This window comes from Eurypyga helias, unplaced genomic scaffold (genome assembly GCF_000690775.1).
Source record: "Eurypyga helias isolate BGI_N326 unplaced genomic scaffold, ASM69077v1 scaffold444, whole genome shotgun sequence".
Lineage (NCBI taxonomy): Eukaryota > Metazoa > Chordata > Aves > Eurypygiformes > Eurypygidae > Eurypyga > Eurypyga helias.
The window spans coordinates 6,451-34,211 of NW_010245425.1; the positions used below are offsets into that span (position 1 = coordinate 6,451).

The 27,761-nt window shown below is 37.0% G+C and overlaps 1 protein-coding gene across 1 annotated transcript; it reads right to left on the reverse strand.

Moving 5' to 3' along the window:
- Positions 1-314: 314 nt before the first annotated feature.
- Positions 315-27,761, reverse strand: RPS6KA5 (ribosomal protein S6 kinase, 90kDa, polypeptide 5). Its single transcript, XM_010150048.1, has 12 exons — positions 27,696-27,761; positions 25,890-25,993; positions 16,985-17,135; positions 15,342-15,503; positions 13,996-14,121; positions 13,170-13,303; positions 9,923-10,016; positions 8,020-8,190; positions 5,159-5,350; positions 4,385-4,544; positions 3,248-3,411; positions 315-2,318 (listed from the first exon to the last, which is right to left on the reverse strand). The coding sequence occupies exons 1-12, from the start codon at positions 27,759-27,761 to the stop codon at positions 2,079-2,081; spliced, it is 1,764 nt and encodes a 587-aa protein (XP_010148350.1). The 3' UTR covers positions 315-2,078.

Here is a 27,761-nt window from a genome sequence, read left to right on the forward strand (position 1 = left end):
ACATATACTGATCTTTAAATATACTACTTCTACATTAACAGTGCAAATCTCAATATTCACATCAACCTGAAATTAATGCTGCAATTACTGTTGACATTCACATCAAGAAAGTAGTAAACTATTTCACATGAGCAATTCCAAAACCTCAGAATGCCATTATTAATATTAAAGAAACACAGAACAAACATGTTGGGCTTCAAAGCCTGGTTTTGATACACACAACCCCTGTAAACATGGATGTATTGTATTTGTCAATACTGATATCTGATATAATTCTATAAATAAAACCACTGGTATAAACAATTCCTATAACCTTTTTTTTTTTGCATAGGGTTTCAATTAAGGTTACTTGAAGCAAGCTGTAAAATCCTCTAGTCAATTAGTCTTCCATCACACAAATTTAGGCCTACAATTAACTTTATACAAGGAGTCTCCAACTTCAGTGGAACTTAACACGTGTAAGCATTAGCAAAACTGGAGTCATCTTGAGCACTTAAGTTACGTCTAGTCTTTGAGAATACGAGCAGTAAAAGAGCTCGCCATAAATTTATAAAATAGGCTGATTTAAAAGTTTATGCTGATGTTTCTGTAAGTCACATTTATGATTCCAAACAGTTATGTACATCCTATACTATCACAGTAGGAAATACTTCACTGTAGAACACCACAGTGAACAAGTTGTGAAGCACAGTGTTCAATATAATTTCCCTTTAGTATTCCCAGTGCATAAGTTGTTAACATCTACACTACACAAGGTGCCCAGGTCTAGTATTTGTTATATACAATGTAAAAGCAAGATAGAAAGAGCTTTGCAGTTTAAAGTAAGGAATGAAAACAGTGGATAATATACAGCGATTCACTCCTGCAAAGTACAGAATTCTCCTTCACAATGACCAGAGCCACCAAATAAGGTGGATTTCGGGCCATTCAACCCAGTAAAACAGTGCTCAGCACCTTGTAGGAAGAGAGATCTGAGTGCACTTTATTATAAAACATCTCCTTTGGATGTTATAAAGTGCAAAAAATATATTCTAATATTTTACAGTCACTATTAAACTACCATATTTGCACAACGCAAAATTCAAATAACTTGGTATATATTTTGTATGGACCCTATAGTAACACATGTTGAAACCGGAGTTTTTGCATCTTTAAAAAAATCCTAGTATTTTAAAGTTATCATGTAAATATAAAAAGAAAATATAAATTATAATTAATTCTTCAAATAGATATTTTAACATGTGACCATTTTCCAAAGCATTCAATATGAAATTTCACTTTCTCTTATAGCACTGCATTTTAGAATCTGTAAAACATTTTAAAAGTTAATAACTTCAAAAAGTAGAAATAAAAATTACTGTATCACAGTACTAGACACCTCACCTTATCAGACATCTTTTACTCTAGATGTTTTTTTAAAAATTAAATAAATTAAAAATGATATCTAAGACTTATATTCCCAGTTGTTTAGAACAAGATATATGGAGTTACTTTTTAAAACAATACGAGTCCCATAACACTTCATTTTGCTCTTAAAATTCAAATGAATGGGACAGAATGTAAGCACAAATTTAAAAGGCCTTATAATACTATAATGCTTTGGTGCATTGTACCAGCGACTCCTTACATGCATGAAGAATCAAATTCCATGACATTCTTCACAGAGCTGGGTAGAAGATCCAAGAGTTCTATACATGTTACAGAGCTTTCCTTTCTTTCAACACTGGGGAAGAAACGAGGAGGAAGATTCTGATGCTGAGAAACAGTCTTCCTCCAAGCTGTACCACGAGCAGCATAGCTCCTTACCTTGAGCTTGACTGCACACTAGTAATTTAGCCCTAAGAGAATACAATGTCGGTTGTATAATAGTATTATACCATATCCAGTGATACCAAACTTAATGCTAAAAAGAAATGTATTGTAATACAAAGCTAAAAAGGTATGATTGAAATAAATTTTTAAAGCAACAGATGTATTCCTGTAGCCTTTAAGCCACAGGGAGGAAGGGTGGGAGAAGACAATATAGTCTACCAAGTTTATAACCACTTAAATCTCCAAAGACAGGATATTCTCTGCTTTCAGTCTGAGAACTGGAAGATGGTTTCTGGGTTATTGCTGTCTGTAGGGTTTGTTGGCTGCAGTGTCTTTGTAGGGGTAGTTTTACCATGAGAATGAGAGGAAGAAGAATGTGAACTTTCACTGGAGCTGCTACGTGTCTCTGTGCTTGTACTTGTTTTTTTCATTTTCCTTCTCTTTGCAAGAGGTGCCTTGTCAACATTCTGCAGACAAAATCCTTCCCTTTTGTACTTGTTAAAGGCCTGTTTAAAAATAAAAGGTAATTCTAAGCTTTGAGAGGTATAAGACATTTTATGGCTTATAGTTTATGATGGCAGAACCCTATTAATTCTTATAGCCATAAGGATAACTTGACTAGACTTTAGATACCTTTAAGAGCCAATACGTAACATCATTAACTTGAATCTTCCCCTCCCTTTTCTTTTTAATTTAGAAGTATTTTTTATTAAGCCTTAAACCTATTTAAGATTACATTTTCAGAAACTACTCTTAGTGCAATTACTGGTTTTCTTCAGACCAAATTATATTGCATTATCAGGATCTCTCCAAGTAACAATCCCTTTCTTGTTCTCTTCTTGGTAATAAGTGTCTACAAGTATTTCAGCATAAATCTGCTTAATTTCAGTTCATTCTCTGTAGAACATATACAAACACAGTGTTGATTCTCAGTATAATACAGTTGCAGGTCAAACATTTTTAGTAAACATACAATGATTAACAAGCAAGTCCATTAAAAACTATCCATGATGTTAAAAACATTAATTAGCTGTGTTCCAGAAATTTTACCATGATTTTGTAATCATAAGGACAAAACATCAGCTACTTAAGTTAAATAGAAAGTTCCTTCTCTTTTTTTTTAATAAAAGTTTGAAGACTTTTTAATAGATTTCTCTAAGAAACAGAGTATTCATAATAGCTAGTTCATGAACAGCAGTCTCTCAGTCCCCAAAACCGTATCAGCATAAATGTCTTCAAGAACTTTATTCTTGCCTTATCATTCATGTTTTCACAGTATTCAATCACAGATATTAGATATGGAGGAAAAAAAATGCAGCTGTAAGCCATCACTGAATTATAAGGCCAAATATGTATTTTTAATTAAAGAGAAAACATAGAAAAATCTTGATGAACACATTACAAAATTAAGCACATAAGATTTCTTAGAACTTACGTGAAAAGTGGCTTTGACATACGTATGCACCGCAGCTCCAGAAGAGCCTAAGTTATCAGGTGTCATCAGAGGGTTGGATGACAGTTGGCTGCCATCCTGAAGCCATTCGTTGTATCTCAGGCTGGACATTTTAATCCTTTTGTTTGGATCTACTGTTAGAAGTCCTAATAAAAATACATTACATTTTCTTAAACCGTGAGCTATTTATCATCTTTTAATAGAAAATGCAATTATTTTTTAAGAAAATCTCATGCATTGCTTTGATAAGTAATGACAATATTTATCCTAGGTATGCTAATATTTATCCTAGATAAGGCTCACACAATGTTATCGTCCTCTATCATCCTCTCCAGAAGAATCATTAAATGCAAGAAATTGCTATTTAACTGTTTGATATCTCACATCTGTTTTCACATGAGCTAACAAATACCAAATGATTTCTTTACTTAAAACCTTTCTAGGATGAAGTTCAAGAGAGTAAACCTCACATTCTCTGCATGATCCACTGAAGTTTGAATCTCGAGCTGCCTACATTTTGGGCAGAAAAACTCCTTACAAGCCTGTTTCTGCAGAAATTCAGAAGTTCATCCTAGTAGAATGAAGACTAGTGTCTATCTCATGCTGAAAACACAATTAGATGCTCAAAAGCTCAAGGGCAATGAAAGCATGGCAACTATGAATGAAGCAGCTCAGAAATACAGTAGTCTTGGTACATTCATTCAAAAAAAGCCTGAGGAAAAGATGACATTAATACATTAATTTTCTACAAAAGCTCAGCTTTTAAAACATTTACCTCATAACCCGGTGTTTTTACAAAAGCAAAAATAACATAAAAGAAAAAAAAAATCTGCTTTTAAATATGTTTAAGAGAATGACTCCACTCTCTCTGAAGCTCTTCACTACACTAGAAAGCTCTCTGCTAGGTGTACAAGCAATTTCAATGCCATCCTGAGGTGCCCACCTTTACCCGTGACTTGTATTAGGGGTCAGTACGCAGCTCAAGCTGTGGGTGCTAGTCTGTCAGGTCAGGCACTCTGATACTGATCACAGCATCCAGACATTGTATAGCTGTACATCTCTGAATTTTAACCTTTAAGATAAAAATATAAGGTACATGAAATATTTGTGAATACATACCTTGAATTAACTCTTTAGCCTCTTCAGAAACATTTTTCCAAGCTTCTCCTTCAAAGGAAAATTCTCCCTTTTTTATTTTCTTCATAATTTCCAATGCACTGGTGCATGTTAAACTTTTGTCTTGAGACTGAAATGGTACCTGTCCCGATAGCATTGTATACTGCCATGAGAACAAAAGTAGTATTAACAAACACAGTGTACCTATTGACAACCCTATTGCTAAGTATGGAGTGCGGTTGTTTGCATCACCAGTGCTATATGATAAAACTTTCACTAGCATAACTTCACAGCTACACAAAATCTAAAATATGCAAGACTTTCTCTAGAGTCCTTATTAGAAAAAAAAAATAATTCATATGTTTCAGGAAACTCTAAACAAAACACATTATTTCTACCCAGTTTATATCAACTGAAATTAATTTTCTGTAAATGAGAACGCAGGCCAATTCCTCCTCTGAATTGAAACTGTAGGAAGATTATATAGATGCCTATAAAATCTCCTACTAAGAGTATCTCTTTTTGACAACCAAGCTGTATCCAGGTTTTTTTTCCATTCCCAGGAAAGTTGAATTTAATTCACTGCTTAGGAAAAAAAGCAATCTCCACCCCTGGAAAACACATGTCTTTGAACCTATTATTTGTGCAACAGTATTTTCACCTCACTTGAATTCAGCATCTACCTATTTCAAGGCTGAAATTGTGTCAAGTCCCGTGTATTTTAACAAGAAGTAAATATATACAATAAAGTTACAAAGAAAAACCTCTATCACTCACCAAAATGACCCCTAAACTCCACAGATCACAAGATTCGTCGTAACCATTGTGATTCAAGAGCTCTGGGGCAGCATAATGAAGAGTAAAGCATGGAGTTTTAAGAGGCTGATTATCAGGTGGTTTTAAACGAGCAAAACCAAAATCAATTATTTTTATTTCTGAATTATCAGTTTCATCTGTAAACAATAAATTCTGAAAAGCAAAACAAAAATCTGTATCAGCACTGGTTAGAAAATTGCTTAGAATACTTAATAGTTATTTTTTTTCTTACATTGATTACTACAGAAAGCTTTCCGTTATCTAGAGAAAAGGGGAACTGGGAGACACTGGGAAAAAAATAGAGAAGTAGAAATAATGGTACTCTGGGATGTAAGAAAATGTGATGTGTTTATCTGTTCCCTGTGTATCTGAAAGTCAGGATAGTTCTGTCTGAGATTATTAATGAAAATGAGTATTTAGCAGCAAACAGCAGGGAAAATAATTTGGGGCACACTGACAAGAAAAAATGCAAAGACATCAACGTAAATGGAGAATTGCCTTCTTCCTGAAACAAGAGTAAATTCTCTTAAGCTTCCAATTCCTCCTGGCATGATGCAAATGACAGCTTTCTTTTGTGTGGAAGTCTTGTTGCACGTCTTTACTGAGTAGTCTTTGCTTTTTGAGTGGTAACGTGCTGGAGCCACACTGCCATGAGCACAGTAATGCAGAAGAATAATTTGAAAGAGAGGGATGGTAGACTAGGAAGTGCAGCAATAGCTCAGCAGTTGTACCGACTACTCTCTCAAAGTCAGCCTAGATGTGTTTTCTGGAAAAGACCTGGGACCAACTGGATTCAAGCACTGAAGGTCACATAGTCCAACCTTGAACCAACAGCCTACTTCTTACACCAGGGTAAAGAAACTTCGATACAGCGGTCCCTGAGAATTTCAGCTTTACAGACCAGAAAGGGCCATCTCAGACTTCAAGATAGACAGGTTTTTATCAGTTTCGAAGAAAATTTAAGCCAATCTGTTCTTCTTTTCTCTCGTATTTGTCAAGAAAGATACAAGAGTGAAGCTAATCTCAGGAGAACTGGCTAAGGCCAAGATGAATTATAAATTATTTCCCCCGCCCGCCCGTGAACTTTTTTCTAGTACCTTTAGAACCCAGTTTACAGGTGAATGATCACTTGACAGAAACAGTCCTCAAACCCACTACTGAGAGGCTCCATGTGTAACATGGTCACACGTTACACAGATTCTTTATTCCTGTGAATCCTCTATTTTCTATCCAGTACTTTTCCTCTATTTTGCAGAGCAATATATGTGGTCTAATTACTGTTGCTGAAACAGAAGTCTTCCAGTCCATGCTATTAAAAAAAGCCTTATCCTCAGTGACATGTAACCAGCCATATTTTTTTTAAAATAGACTTCTCAGTATCACATTAGATATCAAAGGTGAACATCAAACAAATCTGACTGGAATTGTTTAAAAAGCAACAGAGTTTCCTATATATCTTTTTACAGAAAGGTGCACTAACCACATCTATGTTGGGAAGCCTGCCCATCCCATACTAAGTTCATGTCTGAACCTAAAATAGTAACTTCCAAAACAACAAGCAGGAAGGAGACAGGCTGGTTAAGTCCAACTTTGTGGAGGCAACACATTCTGCAAGCTGTTTGCTAACCCTTCATTACTTGGACTTCCCAGACTTCTGTTCTTGAACATCATGTAAAATTGAAGACTGCCTAATTTACCATGCAGCTGAAGCTCTGCTTTACAGAATCTGGCCTTTATATTCAAGAACAGGAAGAAAGAAAGGATTTCTGGGGTTTGTCCTTTTAATGACGAATTGTTTCAAAAGCTGTTTTCTTTCCTTGATGATGTCAGCAGAGAAACTTTTTCCAAGAGGTACATTTTCAGCTGACACATTAGAACTTGACAATAGCCTCTCTTTATTTGTTTATTTAGTACAGAGACGTTTTCAAACACAGATTTTGGACTGATTTTCAAGAACAATTTAATACCAACAGCTACCGGACTTCTTTACCTTTTGAATTGGAATTACTATAAAAGAAATCTGTAATATACCAGAAGGTGTGTTACAAAAGGATGAAACATTGGTAGCGATGATGGATCATTTTAAACTCCAGATACAAAAGGAGTAGCTATTTCCTGAGGTACAATGACTGTAATTACCAATACAATTCAACATGCTTACTGGGTGAGCTAACATCAATCTTGGGCTAAAGAAAACTAGCACGTATCCAAGCCCATTGCTGGGAAAGAAAAAGCAGCAAATATTGGCTACAGGAAGCAGAAGGAAGCCAGTGGCCAACCTTGCCATAGTAAACTGAATTGTCTGGAAGGCAAGACGTTGCTGCACAATAAAAATACCAGAACCAGTAATTACTGAAAAATGTGTATTAAATAACCATTTCTTTTGGGAAACTACTAAACACACTGAACTCAAATCACAAATCTTTATTAGTTGGCTGCACTGGTTTGTGCTTCATTTGTGTTTAACTGGGACAGAAGAGAGTACAAGGGTGTTGCAGCTGCCTTCAAAAGACACCCTACTGAGGGAATGAAGATCAAACAAGAGGTGGAAATGCATAGACAAAGCACTCAAGAAACCTAGCTCTGCTTGTGAACTGACTCATACAATAAATATACTTGTAGAAACTGGCTCCAAAAAGGCAAATATTGTTTTGGAACAAGTTAAGTCCTATGCACAGAAAAACATCTACAGAATTCGCTAAGTAAAATGGTAACATCTTATTAAAAACATAAAAGTAGAAAAATCTGGAGGAACAGAAACACATCACATTCCAGATATTTAGTATTTTAATGTCTAAACACATATAAGCAAGTCACTATACCTCAGGTTTCAGATCTCTGTGGACTACTCCTACATCGTGCATATGGCTCACTGCTGAAACAAGTCTGCGCATAATATGACTGGCTTCAGTCTCACTGAAATGTTTCTTTTGTTGAATACGTTCAAGCAATTCTCCTCCCTTCAGCAATTCCATTACTAGAAATGTGTGAAGCTGACACAATGAAGAAAAATATGGGATGTTAGAAATTCAGCATTACAAACCAATATTCATTCAGGAGCTAGGTGCTATTCTGAAAGGTTCTCGAAGTTCGAAGAAATAAAACAGTTGCTCGTAGCAACTCAAAGCCAGTAAGAAGCACCGAATTACATCTCAGGTGACAATTTTACCATCGATCTCAATGAGATTGAAGAATGTTGATGCCTTCCCCATGTCTGCTCATTTATTTACAAAATCACATTGCTGCCATGTAAGTGGATAAATTTGCAGGGAGACAAAATGCTCTTCTTTAGATTAACAAAGCTGGAAAAAGCTAGACTTTTGTTGTTTAAGCTTTTTCTAATGTACAGATATATTTCTATCAATATACATAAGGAGTTAGCCATTTAAAGTTACCAAATCCTTTAAAAGCACCCTGAAACGTTACTGTGAAATCAAAGATTATTTAGAATTTCTTCTGATTTCATCCCCTACAGTGTAATAGCCAAAGCTACTCTATCATCAGAACCACAACAGACATCTTCCCAAACATTAGAGGTTTTTTTTAATTTAAAAAGTAACCGTTGTTTAAGATGGTTGTTCTTTTCAAGACAATCAATAAGCAGTGACTTCCTTGATTACAAGACATCATTAGCACAAAATCAACTGCAATGAAATGTCTTGCCATTAAACAAACAGCAGACTTCTCAGGATAGGAAAGTGAAGTTTGCATTCTCAAAAGGCAATGTGTGTAGGCATGGGATGACTTGTAACATTTCCTTCCTCTGAATGACAGTAACAAAAATAGTATTTGCAAGCAAAGGAAAAAAAAATTCTGGGAAGATATTAAAAAATGAAATTCAAAGAAATAGTCAGGAATAGGTATACAGTATTTAGATATCAAGAACAGAAGTAGAGCTATGAGGGCAGAAAGCAGTAACACTTCTTAGAACAAACAAAATGTCTACTAGTGACATTGCTAGTAGTGCTTGTAAGATACCCTCTCCTGCAAATTTTCTTTAGGTCTCAGGAATAGCTGACAGGAAAGTTAGAAAGGAGAAAGAGGCTATTCTCTGCTAGAAAACTTCCTGTGGCTCACTGAACCAGACTGCAAATCAATACTCTATGGTTGAATTACTAATGTAGCATTTGATCAGACTGATATTAAAGCAAGTTAAAAACTGGAATTTTTAGAGCAATCTAAAAAACATCTATTTTAGATATTCCCAAGTATAGTCATTTTAGTCAAAGGAAAGTGAAAAGTGTCGTGTTCCACACACATGTATTCATACTGAAATTAAAAGAAAAAAGATTCTTTGTCATTCAAGATTACAGTCCAGATTTTTCATCCTGTCAATTCATTTTCTAAGTGCTCCACATGAGTGTACTTGTGGGCCTTGTATAAACAGCATGATGGGGATAAACTGGGATATGCAGGGAGGCAAGAGACCATGTTCTGTTACAAGAAACCGGGCCATGAATATACTGCACGATGATTAACAAAGTAGACCAAGGACAGAAACAGAATACAGAACGCTTAAATCTTCCAAATACTTCTTTTGATTTGCTGGAGTTACTTTACACTCCCCTGAATGCAGAACTCATGCTTCATCTTCGATACAGACTAAACAAAAACCCTAGGAAAAAAGTTGCCTCTCCAGTAACAGTACACTGAACTCCACGAAGTTCTTGGGAAAACAAATGCCAATGTGTTTGGCAAGTATTGATAATAGTTTCTTAAAAATACCTGGTCATGAAAAACTTCATGTAACTTCACTACGTTCGGGTGTCCTTCACAGAGTTTCAGAGCTGTTATTTCTCTCTGGGTGTTGGCTTCCATTCTGGAAAAATTGAGCAATCACTTTGTACCAGTTTTACAGAGCAAATTGCACATTCAAAGAGTTACACCTAATTTTTTAATTGCTTGCAATCCAGATTTTTTAATATTGCAACCGTTTGAACACAATTAAAAGCATACTGAAAGTAAGCCGAGCAAAACTCTCCACAAAGCCCTACAAGTTAGGACATTAAAAAACCCACAGCCAAATCAAACAATGTTTTGATGTAACTGCAACTTGCTAGAGCAAAAGCTAAAAGGATACTATAGAAAAGTTTCTATCTAAAGCAAACCTACCCCTTAGCCCAGGGCAATTTGACTTCACCTCTGTTCCTACAAGTATGTGTTAGTTCAGCTTTATCTTGAAGACTCAAATTACTGACCCTATCCTCTTCCATTCTTATAGGAGGTAAGTACTTAAAACACTGCATGGAAAATATGAGCTCCTAATAGAAAAGGGAGTAACATCATCTATATATGCACTATGTTATACAAATGAACCCCTAAACAGGACGTGTAAAAATCTGAAATGGAAGAGATACGAAGAGGCTAGCTCCAGAGCAAAAATCATTGCACAAACTCCCTTTCAGGTACTGAAATCTATAGTTAAGAAGAGTGAATCTTATAAAAACTGTGTGAATGGGGACAGAGCAGAACATTTTGGTTTTCACCAAATATGTATTTTGATTTATTGGGGGCAAATAATGCCTGAGAATTTTTGCCAAAACTCTCTCCAAGAAAGGCTAATCCCGTACTGATTTAAAGAATGGCCTTATGTGTAACACAGACAGAATCTCTCTCACCACACATGTTCTTAAGTTTTGGTTGCCCCCCTTGGCCCCCCACTAATTAGCACCAGAACCATGATGAGAATTTTGTGCAAGAGAATTCTGTTTTTTTGCAGGCTCCATATAATCAACAAGTAAATTAAGCTGTTCCACCTGCATCTCGGCTGCTGATGTTTAAACTGAAAGTGATCTCAGGACCTTAAGAAATTAAAAAACTGGCCCAGAGAGTCTTTCCCCCCTAAACTACTATCAGGAGAGGGTGGACCTAGGAAACAGATGAAAAAGGTTCAGTATCATGAACATAAACCTTTGAAATTTGTGCAGAGACTTTTCTGAGTACTTCCCATCCATAAATAGTTACGATCTGAGATATTAAAGAGACAATATAATGAACAACAAATGGGAAGCTCTTCTAAAACAGTAACTCAAGCAAGTTTACCGGACTCCACTGTTTCACTGGCCTTCAGACATGCAGATAAACCTCAGATTATTGAATGGAGGCATGTGCAGCATTGCTAACAAAGCAACACCACAGAAAAACAATCTGAGCTTTCACCTCACGTATCATGAAAAGGTTTGCCTAGGTGTAGGATTCAACTTTCTGGCACCTTTGATGGGTAGGAGTGAAAGACTGCGACAAAGAAGGTACTAGAAATCTATTATACTTTTAGCAAGAGTTACTACAGTGGTCCTCAGAGCAGTATTACTTACAGTTTAAGAGTTTCTTATTTAGGACTGGTTTGTGTCCAGCCATTCACAGTGTAGGTTTAGTGATACATCTAAATACTTCACAACATGCTCTGAGACTGCTCACAGCATGCAATCCTGAAAAAAAATAATCTCTGTATATAGACCACCTTTTACCTTCCATTTAGTGTGGTCTACCAAGATGAAGGAGGAAGAAAAAAACCTGTGATTAATATCGTTTAGGGACATAATTCCCAAAAGCTCACTTCTGTGGGAAAAGTCTATACTTATTTGCTCACTGTTATCCAGAAACAAACAAGAAATCCATTAGCTTAAGATGAGATGGGAGTACTGATCTGCAGCTCTGCGTGCATCACAGAAAAAAATTCTGAATGTAGACACAAGGCAAAGATTTCCAGATTATAACACCCAATGTAGGTGTCTACTGTATACTACTTGTCTACGGTCTGATTATGAGTGAAATTCTAGTTAATTAAACCTGACAGGGTGAACTAGTTCATCATAAAATTCATACCAAGAGTAGGATTCAGTGGCCTAAGCACAGGAGAGCCTGGAAGACATCAGCCATGAGGACATCTACATAAAGGTAGTCACAAGACTGATGGGTACTTAAGGACAGAGAGGACATCAACAGATGCTAACATGGCACTATACAGAGGCCTATGTTTAAGTTACTGAATCCCACTGCTAGTGCCTGGTCAATCAAGTCTCTCTGCAGTCTCCACTAATAGTTTTGAGTAGGCCTCCATTAACCATTGCAGACTTCTGAAAACAGACTCACACACCTCTATTTAGGTGTCTTATTTTTGAAATTATCCTATCCAAAAAGCATGTGATGCAACACTTCAGCCTGGTGGAAAGTTACTTCTATAGTCTAAAAAAAAACAGAGGTACAGCCAAATGTCTTAGAGAAGAGATGACTGTAAACTACCACTCTGATAGCAGCACACTTACACCTCCTTTTCCCACCAGCACTCTATAACACACTAGGGACATATTTACTAATGAACACTGCAAAATGAAGCTACAAATCCACCCACCCCTCAAAGAATCCCTTATCTTCATTTTCTCCTGTTCAGAAACTGCCAGAGGTACTTATACTGGAAGAGGACCAGATGGTCACCACATACAAAGCAAGTCAACTGCCTCCATCGTGGTGTCCTCAGAACATCCAGCAAGCAAGATGCAACCTACAACTCTATAGTCTAATGCCATTTTATACACACACAAAATTAATTAGATCTGAGGTAACCCACACCTTCTTAAAAACCATGTCCTACATAATTAGTTGGGCTGCTTAGGAAAGGGAGCTAGCATAAGCCTGCAATCAGTTCACTTAGGTCTAAAGACAAGAGGGCCTTATACCTTACACTGGTTAGGAGCAAAATTGGGGGAAATTAGGGTAGAATACAACTAAGAACCAGGAAAGTACTCTTTAGATATCTTCTTGTGTCCTCCCCAATAAGAATAACATTTTGTTTCAAAAGGCTCTCAGAATCTTTTAAAGGTCATAAGGTTACTGTAAGTTTCTGTAGATTCTTCAAATAGGAAATTATTTTAAAGTTATTTTTCCACTTCCAAAATTGTAGCGAACATTATTCTAATCCATGGGTGACAGTAAGCAAAGAAAATATTTTTATTGTCTTATAGAATATTTATACCTTTTGCTAATTATTTTTACTGCATACTCTTGGCTAGTTTTCTTGTGTAAGCACTTTCGACAAATGGAAAAACTTCCTTCTCCCAATGGTTTCTCTTTCAGATCCAGTTCATAATGATGATAAAATGGAGAGTCCTGTTAGGAAACTGTCTGTATTTAGTTCTGCAGAATACTTTTAGTATACACAGTCAAAGACAAAGAGTAAAGTTCGTGAGAATTTTTCATCTGCATTTAAAATTGTAAAAGAGCTCTCTCTTTGACAAAATATAGTCTTAGCTTCTATTTAATAAAATGCATAAACTTTATTCTAGCAATCAAAGAGTAAATCTTATGTTACATTAAACAAACATAATCACTAAATAAATCATTACTACTAAAATAGCTTCAGTTACAAAATATTCAGACAAACAGGATCAAAGATGGCTGTACATACATTTATCCACAAAACTACGTGCTCGTTTGAAGACATCACAATAGCATGTACTACTATAAGGCTTCACACAGCTGTACATACTTTTGGTCAAATACATCACAGAAGGAATTCTGATATAATTAAAGTAGCTTCAGAAATATCTACAATGGTTGGCTGAATAAGACCGATCAGGGGTCAAACTACTATTACTCCTATACTTGTGGAAAACTAAACAATCATCTCATTTTTACCACATGCAAACGATATGCTTGGATCATCTGAGGAGCCATTACAGAGTACAGATGAATGAATAATGACTATTTTGTAATCTGGAGCCTAGCTTATGATTGCTGCTTTGAAAGTTACGTGCAGTCCAAATTAACCAAATTAATTCAGCTCTTGATATTATTATTACCTTCATCATAGCACTTCTGGCAATAGTTGTAGTTCCAGGACGCTCATCCCCCATATAAAACTGGAGAGGATCTACTGTAGCTGCATTGCGTTTAAACAAAATAGAAGGTGCAACGAAAGAATATCCCTGTGAAATCAAGACAGCGGAAAAGGGCATGGCTTTAAATTGCTGCGAACAAACTGTCATACCGGATGTAAAAGATTAGAATTTTCAGAAGAATTTTTCAAAGAAACCAGAATATTCATAATATAATACAGAAAGTGTAAGTGGCTCACTGATGGGTACATACTACTCTGTTCAATGTGAGCGGGTATATTTCTGGAATTAGTTATATGATTCTCTACAGTTATAGATAAAACAGTGATACTACAAAAATTCTGGCAAGTAATGCTAAAAACGTGGCTCAGCTTCAGCTTTTGCAATAGCCTCATACTTCAAACCAGCCAGCTTCCCAGACACTTTTAAGTTAAGGCACGGAATAGTTTTTATGTCCTGATTTAAGCATCGAACCATTTTAAGTGGCAAAACAAAATAAGCGTCACATTAATGATGTGCCCAGTTTAGGTATTGCAACAAGAACAGCTATGACTACCACTGCAGGATGAATCAGATCATATTATGACACGCATAAATTGCTTGCTATGGTCACTAGAAATCTAAAATTTCCAAAATATGATCCAATATTCCTGTATACTAAGCTGTTCAAAAACTGCCACTAAAAACCAACAGAGCACAAGGAGGGGGAGGAGAGAAAGCACTCTGAACTGCTGGTACCAAAGCTGCAGAGGTGAACAAGTTCAAGGTTACACAGAGGCTGTTTCTGCCCATCTGACCTCCAGAATGTGAAGCCCAAGATGGGATCATTCTTTAATGGAATGGATGAGATGGTAAGGAAAGCTTTGTTACTGCCCTGTATATAGATAAGTAATTAGAGCACTCCTAAAGGACGTGGAAGACCTACTGTCAACTCTGCAGTTAGCTCCCACTTCCAATAACTCAACTGGAGCATCATTTGGACATGGGCAAACTACATTGCTGCTGTCAGAGCTGGTAGCCCAGGCTGATGGAGTCAAGATGACAAGGCTCATGAGGTGTGAATAATCAGTAAAGGACAGACTGACTTTTATCCAGCTGGCAATGGAGAAATGGAATTTTATGGTTACAGTAGGACTGTTTCACCTTTCTTATTTTGCAATTGCTGAACAAACACCCCTGGGAACTGGGACCGGCAATTACACAGTTAATTCCCAATAACTTAGGAGGTACGAAAAAAAAGCTAGCTACACACGTGAAAGTGTTCAATAAATGATTTTTTTTTTTTTAATTAATGTAAATTCTTAAGATACCTGAAATATTCTTTCCGAAGTCTGAGGGGTTGCTGCAGGAGAATATGTTGGATCCATCTCTGTAAACTCCTCTGCAAAATTACTGACATCCAATTCATCTCTGATTACCGGTTTAAATGGAGCAGGTACTTTTTTGGCAGCTAAATCATCCCAATTCATATTCTAAACCAAAGCCAAGAAAATAAATTTGAATCAAATGAAGATTTAAGAGAAACAGATATTGGAAAGACAGACTTGTCCACAAACAAACAGTCCTAACTCCATCTGCCATTTTCCACAGGCATGAAGAGCATTCCAATTATGCCCTACTAATTTGCTTAGTAAAGGGAAGAAGTATCACACTTACTTGTAAGTAGACAGAATCCAGTTAAAAAAAAAAATTAACACAAAGAAATTTAACAGTGGCGATAAGCCAAACAATTATCATGGCAGCCCTTAAATTTCTTCCTCTATTTCAGAGGAAACAACACTTATTTTTTAAGCTGCAGTGCACGCAAGCAGTCTCTTCAACTTTTCATTACTGATTTCTCTGCTGTATTATTAATCTCAGCTCCCAGAGCCTTGAGAGCAAAATGCCTCTGGATTCTTACTTAAATGCATGGCTAGAAATAGGAAGCCCAGATACGGTAGTTATAAGAAAATGGCTCTATTACTGTAAAGGAGTAAACCAAATTGGAGTTAAGATTAGAAAGCGTTGTATGAGGAAAAAATCGTATCTTCCAAAACAATCAGTGAACAACAGAAGTTTAACTCTACTATGTCAGACTCTCTTATAAAGAGGAAGGAAATACAGAAAGGATGAGAAGAAATTCAGAAGTTAAAAAGCCAAGCTATTGCCCATGCTGAATGTTATGATAATTATGTTAAAAGTATTTATTTAAAAGGTTTAATTTATACTATCAATTTTAAACACTAAATAGAATTATTGAAACACTAAATAAAACTAACACTAAATAAAATTTAAAAATACACTACTATTTTTTAAACACTAAATTTATACTAATTAAAAATATATTCAGAAGCTTCAGAAGCACTGGAAATACATACTTTTTTTTTTTCAAAGAAAGCACACAAACAACTTTAACGACAATGGATGGAAAAATACAGATGATGTACACAAATCGAGTCTTCATTTGACTTTGAAACTGAACGTTAATACACTGAAATCTGAACAGAATTTAAATCTACTAAACAAGACTAAATATTTATTTAGGCAAAGAAAAATACAGAAGAGGCATGCATCACTAATGGTGAATTTTACCAGTATTCAAATTATACTAATAATGTTAGTGGCAAGCTTTCTTAAAAAAAAAAAAAAAACCAACCACAACAATGAACAACATATAACTTAAACCAGAAGGTTTAATGGAAAACACTTAAATAGTGTGTCTTTTGGCTGCTTCTAGTAACTGTTAGAAACAGACACAACATATTAAACATCTACCATGCCCTTCTTGTAGTATACACAAAATCCATGTACATAACCACAGGGGTATTCTTACTAACTTCAATGCAATTATTAATTCAATTAACAAGCCTCTACACTGTCCTGTTAACAAAACAACAGAATTTCTTCAGACTTGGATTTCAAAGGCACTAACGTAGAGTGAGTGGTATTTGGGGTCTTCTGTTGTTTCTTTTACCTGGAAAAAGGGATGTTGTTTGATTTCATCAGCATCAGAGGGACCACAACCTAGCCTCTTCTTGGGGTCTTTCATCAAAAGACGCTGAATTATATCTTTAGAGAGTGCACTCATTTCTTGTGGGTAAGGTGGCTCACTTTTTAAAATTCTTCTGTACAACAAACAAAATAAAAATTATTTGGTAATTACTTAACATGTTGCATGCCAAATCAGACAGTTACTATACCAATGGTAGTGTTTAGCATTTCACTTAAACTTCTACTGTACCTGAAGACAGGAGGATGACAAATGTGAAACCAACTTTTTTTTTTTTTTTAACAGAATGATTTGAGGAAATGCGGACATGAAGCACTGTATCTGCAGGAGATAAATTACGTAACTTCGTCCACAAAAGAAAAACAATCTTCATTTCATATATACTGAGCTTACTATTCAAAAGAAATCTCATCGCTACACCAGACAGCTCCACAAAAACTAGGCTAGGACTATGCAGCTTAGTGATAAGGGGACTTAAGTAGGCTGGGCATAGCGTTCCCCTCAAAATGACACACAGTAAAGCGGACAGGGACCTCGCTGCCTCAATAAAGAACTAGGGGTCATCAAATTAAGCTAGTGGAAGTTCAAAATCTTGGAAGCCTAAGCAGAATGACATTTCAATACTTATATTTTATATGCGCAGCTCCCACAGTTCTACATAAAGAGGAAGGCAAGTTTTCCTTCAGTTACTTCAAATGGAGCTATTGAAGCCAAGGACTCTGAAGGAAAACCGCGAATGCTCAGACAGACAACGCATACCAAAGACACGTCAACAGTTTTAAAACTGATACACACAAAACTCTTTAGCATACAGAATCAGACAATGGTTGAGGTTGAAAGGGACCTCTGGAGTTCATCACGTCCAACCTCCCCACTCAAACATAGTCATTCAGAGCCAGTTGCCCACGACCACATCCAGAAGCCTTTTGAGTATTTCCAAGGAGGAAGGTTCCCAACCACAATTTCCACCATCTCCCTGGGTGGGAGTGCCAGTGCTCGGTCATGCTCACAGTAAAAAAGCATTTCCTGACGTTCAGAGGGAACCTCCTGCATTTTAGTTTGTGTCTGTTACCTCTGGTTCTGTCACTGGACGCCACTGCAAAAAGCCTGGCTCCCTCTTCTTTGCACCCTCCCTTCAGGTATTTGTACACTGGTAAGGTTTCCCCCTTGAGCCTTCCCTTCTCCAGGTGGAACAGTCCCAGCTCTCTCTGCCTTTTGCCTTTCCTCATAGGCTTCAGTCCCTTAATCTTCTTAGTGGCCCTTTGCTCGACTCTCTCCAGTATGACCATGTCTCTCTTGTACTGGGGAGCCCAGAACTGAACGCACTACTCCAGCTGTACACGTCAACAGTTTTAAAACTGATACACACAAAACTCTTTAGCATACAGAATCAGACAATGGTTGAGGTTGAAAGGGACCTCTGGAGTTCATCACGTCCAACCTCCCCACTCAAACATAGTCATTCAGAGCCAGTTGCCCACGACCACATCCAGAAGCCTTTTGAGTATTTCCAAGGAGGAAGGTTCCCAACCACAATTTCCACCATCTCCCTGGGTGGGAGTGCCAGTGCTCGGTCATGCTCACAGTAAAAAAGCATTTCCTGACGTTCAGAGGGAACCTCCTGCATTTTAGTTTGTGTCTGTTACCTCTGGTTCTGTCACTGGACGCCACTGCAAAAAGCCTGGCTCCCTCTTCTTTGCACCCTCCCTTCAGGTATTTGTACACTGGTAAGGTTTCCCCCTTGAGCCTTCCCTTCTCCAGGTGGAACAGTCCCAGCTCTCTCTGCCTTTTGCCTTTCCTCATAGGCTTCAGTCCCTTAATCTTCTTAGTGGCCCTTTGCTCGACTCTCTCCAGTATGACCATGTCTCTCTTGTACTGGGGAGCCCAGAACTGAACGCACTACTCCAGCTGTGGCCTCACCAGTGCTGAGTAGGGCAGAAGGATCACCTCCCTGGACCTGCTGATACTTTGCCTAATGCAGCCCAGGATACCATTTGTTGCCTGTGACACAAGAGCACATGGCTGCCTTGTGTTCAGCTTCGTGTCTCATGTACCTACGCGCATACCCTCACTGTGGTGAATTCGGGGAGCGCAATACACAGAAGAAGGACTTAGAGTGCCTCTACAAGATTTTGAAGCTATGAGACTGTGAGGCTGAAATTATATGAGGTTGTGGCAGCATTAAAGTCTCAATTGTTCTACGTATCTGATAGAGCTTAAGCTGATCGATGCTCGACATCTCTAATTTTGTTTAAAGTTACTGCATGATATATCCTTAGAGTCAGCTATCCCATGGGAAATTTTTTTATCTTGAAATATGTAACTTCTTGGATTACTCCAAAAATAGATGCAAACAGATTGTTCCAAAAATAATCTCGTCCTGCCAGTGTGGAAGGACAAAAACAAGTTCAATATGCGCATATCCCAGGGGTTGTTTCTACGGCCATAGTATCCAATTTCAAGCAAACAGAACAACAAAGCAAGCCAACCTCTTGATTTAAGTAACACTGAAATGAGTTAGGAAAATACAGTCTGAGTTTTAAGATGGATTGCATCTTTAAATGATGTAACGATGAGCTGCCAATAAGGGTCTAAATCACAGACACTCTCCTAGCAGAAGTAACAGTGGCCTTGTCTTCAACTTCTGGACACACTTCACTTTACCAAAAAGAAGGAAGTACAACACTGCCAAATGATTTCTTAATTAGAGATGTTAATACAAATGTAATCATCACTAAAAGGAGGACTCTTATACTGTGGGACTGGTGGAGAAGATTCAGTCTCTTCAGAAATCATCCAGTTTCAGAAAGGGGAAGAGGGTAAGGAAGTAAAAAAACCTTCCTGTTGTAAGGCAGAAGAGAGGACACATTGATAGCAAAATTACATTATTTATGACAGGGGCAAACAAAACCTACAACATCTTCTGAGCTTGAAAATCACGTCAGTTGGAAGAGTCTGAGGAAATGTATTTATCAACTTTTCTGATGAGAAAATCAGAAAGATACATACCAAAGATCCTGGAAAGAGACAAGGTCACTTTGGGTGCTCAGAAGTGGAAAAATACCCCTATGCCAGTATTTTTTTTAGTGGATTTCTAAAGCAATGGGATTTAGACTTGGGGACATACTTAGAATACAAAAGAGAAATTATAGAGCATTTTCCTGCCTGAAAAATGTCAGATTACAGATGGCCAAGTCAGATAAAAATCTGAAAATGTCTCAAAAAAGATGCTGAATTGGGATGATTGGTAACAAAAAGAACAAATGAGTACATTTCCCTGTGCAGCCTCAGATCAGTGTCTGTAGTAGTGATGCTGACAAGTGCTAGCAATAAGATTCTTGCTCATTTTCCCAGGCTTCTGATACATTCACATAAAAAAAAGAGTGAAATAAACATAAGCAGTGGAAAGTCTTTTACAGAACTCTGCACTGCAAAGTTATCAGAAAATAATTAGCCAAAAGAAGTACACCTTGATTAGGATGCAAAGCAAGTTTTTCCCATAAATACCACACACCTAATACCATGAACATTACACACCTAATAATGTGAAGGACATGCTAATGAAAAACACAGAGGAAGAGATGATTAATCTTTGATGAGTGCACACTACAGTAGGGAAATGACACTTTGACCTTTAGATGTTCCTCTTTATCAGTATCTTCATAGCCACTCCTGTGTAAGAGGTGCAGGCTGTTGAGCCAGCCAAATCAGCCAACGCACTCACTGATTTTGTTATGAAAAATTCAGAGTTGCCACCACTGAGCTCTGACAGCACCTAGTTTAAAAGTTACATAGGCTGACCACAGGTTTCTTACCTGTTCTTTACCAAAGCAGCAGAGATGGGATGTTTGCTGGCTGAACAAAACATACTTCTACAGAAGGCATAATATTTAACACCAACCAGAAATGCAAAACACGTGTACTTATACTACAATGTCAGACTAAAGAGAATTTGAAAAGGATTCTGACCTCACTCATTCCAGGGTGATAATCTTAAGGACTTAAGCAGGAAAAAGACAAACAGTGTCATTTGGAGTTTTCCAACATGGACAGCAGATTGCTCCCAGTGGTTACAATAAAAGTAAAAGGAGAAAATGCATCGTTAGCCAGAAGCTGAAAGATATTTTCTTTGGGTCTTGGGGTTTTTTTTTTCCATTTTAATTAACAACTAAACTAGTCAAAATTCTGATGCACTGCATAGATGAGAAAATCCAATTTATGTCAAAGAATATGAAAACATCTATTGACAACAAGACCAATTTGGCAATTTCACCGATTGACCAATTTACCTTTTAACATTAGACTGACAAATCTATAAAGTATATTGTAAAAATTACTATTAAATATATCCACTGAGTGCTCATTTTGAGAAGTAAAGCATAAGCTATGGAAAACTAACTGAAGATGGAGCATTTGAACAAACTAATGCCAATTCATTATTGGAAACCATAACTACCTAACAGTTTTAAACTTTTTTTTTTTTTAAACTTATGTTTAAAATAGTGAGTAAGAAACAAAACTAATTACAAGGAAAGAGGATGAAAAAGTTTAGAAAGTGGTAACCATTAGGTGCCAAACAGAGAAAGATTTTATAGACTAGACAGAGAAAAAAAACCCAAACCCAACGACTTTGGTCAAGATACAGACATAAAACATGTGATGCTAAGATGGAAGCCACCTTTCACCCTATGATGTGATCAGCCTGAAAGCAGATACCTGAACCTGACTATGGAAAAGATGATAATAAAACATCAAAAGTGTAGAACCTGAAGCTTTTTTTTTTTGCTTCTACCAGGTAAAATACATAATTATATCATGAAAACTGAAAGGATCACCATAGCTGACCAACAGAAACATTAGGTTTATGCTAGAACTGTTACTAGAGTCTATTATCTGTGCCCTTAGAACCATATTATAAGCATAACAAAAAAGATACATCTCCATCCTCAGGTTCAGTGAGCAAAAGAAAGCAATCCCAAGCTGTAACCCTGTTAAAGGGCAGAGGGACAAGCTTCCAAAGCAAATTTTTCACCTTCACACTTGAGAATGACTCTACTGAATACCCTGTCATCTCAGAACTACTAATGCCAGATTCTTTCGTTCCAGCGATCTGTATGTGCATCCCCAGTTCTAGGTAAATTGGGAGACCTTGATGCAATTCTTGTGATTTTCTTAAAACCATCTGCTTTTGTGAAAGGTTCAACTGCTCTGTAGGCAGTCACTGATGTGATGTGATTAACACTGTCTAGCATCAAATGGTTTCCTTCACGTGGCAGAGATTTCCAAACTTATTGCTACCTGTCATTACATTACTGTCTATCAGTTCTTGGACTCTGGACTCCCCTCTTGGCATATAAATGCTATATATTCTAGGTAGACAGATATTAAGCTCTAGGATGAAACCATGCAAATTACAAGTTGGATTTAATGATCGCTCTGTCCTTTAAGAGATCTAGCAACCACTGGAGTCTTCACAGACAGAATAAAGAAGGAAATCTCAGTATATTCCTGCTATGCATCTTTCCAACAGTTTTATCAAGAGAAGGGTTCTTGCAGAATCATGGACAAAGTACCTTGATAGCACCTAACCAATGGTTAAATTTCAGCCATCCTACATGAAATTTAAATAAAATCTAACCAACTATGTCAAACAAAGCATAGGCTGCTATTAGTATGCTAATATGGCATCATATGCTTCTGCAGATTACAAAAAGACAGGTATCTACCAATTCATAACCCATAAGCTGGTAAGATTTTCTAAGCTGCTGCACAGCAGGAAAATAATGTTCCAAAACCTTGCTGTTCATTTTTAATCACTGTACATAAGACAAGACCCTCAAAAGTCAACACCATAAAATGTATTTGTCTGCCTTTCAAGTCTGCAGTTCACTCACTGGGTTTGTAATCAAACCCAGCCCTGACTATGTTTTTGCAGGATGGGTCCCATCCACGGCTCTTGCAGCAATGGAAGTCCACAATTCTCAAAAATGAAAGGAAGATTTGGGAAATAAAAAAGAACAAAAGGGAGAGAGCATACTGGAAAAGGAGAGATACTTGAACAGTTCTGTTACTTTTTTAAAATCAAGTTTAATAACCTATGTGAACAAAAGGGGTCTTCAGAAAAAGACATAAGGAAAGTATGACATGTAAATAGAATTATCACTTACTTAAGTTGCAATTGCCATGAAAGAGAAGCCCACAGTGTTGTCAAACAGGTTATGATAAGAAAATTGAACACAATCTCTCATCAGAAAGAGTAAAAAGATACAAACTACACAGTAATTGACAGAAGAACTGAATTGTCCATTAGAGATATTTCAGAACAAAACTTCAGGCTCAAAATTAACAGCAGATAGCCATTGTACTACACAAGGGAATAAAATGATCTAAAATTAGATCTAAGATTACTTCCCACCTAGGTGAAAATAAAAGAAGGACCTGGATATATTTAGAAAACTACCTTTTTCCTTAAACTCAGAAAAATCACAGGCCATGGAACTATGATTTCAGGGCTTGTGACTAAGAAATCTGAATTCTCTGAGTCTGCTGCAACTGGCAAGTTAAAGCATATTTAGGTTAGGGAATAAAATCTTTGTTTAGAATAACTTTGCCATCAAGAAGGAGTTTGTACCAACTCATCTCTGTGCCAATGCTAGTTATTTCCAATGGCAACTGTAAATATCTGATGAAGTTATCTGCAATTCAGTTTTTCATCAGTTTACAGAGGAAATGAAACTATAAAGATGAGATAGTCACAGAGAGAATTTGGAACCTATTTAATTATAGGTGTAAGATTATCTAGTCTGCATCCTAATTCAACAGAAGACTTTATAAAAAGAGCTGCACATACAATTGAAAGAATGAACAATTAAAGAAAACAGTAAGTATAAATTGCAAATGTATCCTCAGTGACAAAATTATGAAAGAAAAAAGGAAATAAGGGTCATAACTGCTAAACTAGACAGGCTTAGGATAAAGACAGGTACTGAAAACTCAGTTCTTATTTCTTGAAAGAGCTCAGTGTACTCTTGCCAGAGATAAATGCAAGGAGAGTATTTCTGAAAATCCATTAATACGGTACCAAGAATTTCTAAATTTGACAGGCTAATGTGTTGGGAAGGGAGTATCAGTTCTTTTAGGCACGCCTCCAAGGGAGTAGATCAACAGCTTCCCAAGTTGCAGCACAACTCTACACAGTCCCCTTCAATGCTTCAAAAAGGGTTTTTTTTCATCTTCTGAGATGTACTTCTGCTCCCTACTCTTCTCACCTTCTGCCTGGGCTGCAGGAGCACCACAGCCCGCTGGTATCTCCCATCTGTTCTGCCTCCTCTACCCTTCCCCTGGGGAAAGCCCCGAACACTCCCGCTGCTCCCCAAGGCATGCAGCAACCACCACTCCCCAGAAGGTTTCACTTGACTCAGTACAGCAGCCAGGACAGAGAACACAGCAACGTTCTCATTATGCTCAGCCACGCTCTTAAAAAGAACAACATTCATTACAAAATAAACTGCAAACACACAAAACGGATGTCATCCAGCACAGAAATGAACAGAAAGGATTCAGAAACCATGGGTCTTATGAGCACTAAATTAACAAAAAGACAGATAAATCAAGTCTGAAATGCAGTCATGTAGTTGGGACTAACGAGAGTTCAGCTCTGAACTAGGGGCTTATCAGTTGGAAATGACAGAAAAGGAGAAGGAAGGAGATCTGTCCACCATTAGCATCAAGAAGAGGAACCCAAGAAAAAAAGGAAGGAATATCTTTTTGTTCAGATGGTGAATTACTGCTTCTCTTAAACAAGATCCTCTTGAAACATGAACAGGCATAAATTGTCCATATGCAAGAAAGAACAACACAAGCAGAGTTAAGAAAAGGCTTTTTTTAGGAAACAGAAATACTAAGGAATATGTTTATTTAAAGAAAACTGTAAGAATTTACCTTATAAAATTATCAAAATGATGAAAGATGAAAGACTACAGGATTCCCTGTCTGTAAATACGTAGCATAAACACCAACTAGAGCAAAAGTATATTGATCAATAACACCGTAAATTTCCTACACCTACAGTTAGATCAGAAATCAGGTTATTTGCCATCAGAGGAGGGATGTTGGCAACCTTGCCATTTCTCAGCTTTGAATTTAGTCTTAAATTACTAGAACGATTAAGATATTAAACAACACATAAGGACCTACCAAAAGACAGTCAAATCCTGCAGAATACATACATAAGAAGTTTCTCAGTTTTTGGGTAAAACTATTTGTAAAATTCAGGTCAATGTTCTCTCAAAAAAAATTTGCAACTAATTCAGAGTTCTATTTAGTAAATCTTGTGAGTCAGAATTACCAATTCAGACATAGCATAAGTAAGCAATCAACAAAACTTCAGAGTTAATTTAAGTTTTAACTCCATCAGAATACACCAACAGGGTGAAGTTCAGAATTTTATTTTGTTAAAACAAAAAAAACCCTCTGCCACGTATTTTTTCTAGTGGCCCTCTTAAGTTTCCTGTTCTGATAGAGACCTAGAAGCCAATTCTGAATGTGATAATTCTATTTACATGTCATTTCCTATTTCATTCGACTTGCTTTTCAACAGTAAACATGCAACAGGGATGACTCTACAATGCTGTAGTCCCACTGTAGTTTAAACAAAACAGGTCTTTTGTAAAGGTCAATTGTATTATTTCAATAACTTGCTGAGGTATCTGCTTCCAGATGTCATTCTGTTAAACAGAACTGGAGACTCTAAGATAGCACCTGGTAGCGCTCTTCCTAAATTTTAGATTAAAACTCTCACAAAACTTGTATTACAGCATAAGCATCACTTCGTGAGCAAGCATATATACTTTATTGTTCTGAATCTTACCTAGAAATCTCTGCTTGGGAATTCTTCTCTCCATCAACTGTAAATGGTGATGCTCCAGTTAATAATTCATACATAAGAACACCAACACTCCACCAATCAACAGCCTATTGAACAACAATTATGTATGTTATGATACTTTGAAGTAAAATTGTTAACAAAAGAAGGAACAAAACAATGCAGCCAGAAAGCAACTACCAAAGGAAAAGCCCACCTATCACTACAACAGCAAACCTTTATACAACAAAGCATAAACAACTCCAGTGCTGACTGGGAGTGTTTTCTTTTTTTAGTTTGAAATCTCACCACTTAGCTTCTTCAATTTATTTCTCAACCTGAACTCTTAAAAAAAACCTTCCACCCAGCCCCAGCCCACCCCAAATTCATTCTTATTTTTACCATTGTGAAGTGGTAAGAATTCTAAAACATACTCAGAATAACAGAAGAACCTAAATCTTGCTAAGAAGTGGGGGAAATTGAGCTTTTAGGAGCTTGAGAATGAAACTGAGGAACTTTCAAAAAGCACAATTTCAGAATACAGGTCACAGTTCATCAGGGCACCTGAAAGCACTATGGAATCTTATCTTCTGCTCCCTGGTAACCTATGTGATCGTTGACTTCCCAGATACTAATCATGTTATTCATATCTCTGATACCTTGTAACATGCAAAAAACTTTTCTCTTTCGAAAGAAAAGACACTACTATGAATAACAAAGGAAGCAGTTTAGTTGTTTCAACGAAATTAACTGCAGGTGTTTGAACCTCTCAGTTTTACTTCCATGACATTTGAAAATCAATGAAAAGTTCTGCTTTATGCTGACAACATTAATACAATGCAGGAAGACAATTAGTGAGATGATGACAATTTGGCCTCATGTTTTAAGCTTTTTGCTGCAAGGTACCCAAAATCTGATGTTCTGTATATTCAGACAAGAGTGTCCAGAACTAGCTGAAGAAGTCTCTGTACTGTTAGCAATCATCTTTGCAAAGACACAAGAGAATAAAATCCCAGAAGAGGAATTTTTTTCTTGGCATATGTTTTTCCGAAAGAGAGAGTCTGCAGAATCAGAAATTAAACTTAAAAAAGATACTGAATACTAGAGCAAGTCTTTTAGACAAACAATATAACTATCTACTAGATATTACAAATCAAAAACATTGATTAATGAGAACATAACATACTAGAACAACTTCATTTCCTTGTTGTTAAATATGACCTTTGAGTTGGTAGATATGAAGTAAATGAAATAGACTAAAAACCTAACACTGCCTTACATGACATTGCCAATGGTGAGACAAAGAGTCTGTGGTGTAAAGGTAACTGAAAAATCACCCTTATTTATCAGCTAACATTCAGTATCAAACTGTGAAGCTGTTTCTTACAGAATACTGTATGGCTCCGCACTACATCTACTGAAAGCATCAGATAGAGCCAATCAAAGATAATTGCTTTAAATCAGCAACAATACTGAATTTGTAAGCACTTAAGACAGAATGATAATCCAAAGTGATGCATTGGAGAGGCGCTCTGAAAGTGGCAAGTCTAAACAAAGATTTGAAGGGGATAAAGCCAGGCTCCCTAGAGATAAGCCTGGTGGCTGCACGCCAATGTCTGAGGGATAGTCATAGCAACGCCCTTTGGTATGCCATCTCAGTGGAGGCAGAGCATGGAGTTCCATGCGGCAGCAGAGATACAAGGGCTACTGATGTGTTAGAAACCACAGAAGTGCCCACCAAAGGTCATGTAGGAATTAGGGCTTCTGTCCCCCAAAAGGCAGGGATCAGCAATCCAACTGAAGTGCACCTACACCAATGCACACAGCATGGACAACAAACAGGAGGAGCGGGAAGTCACTGTGCAGCAGGAAAGCCAT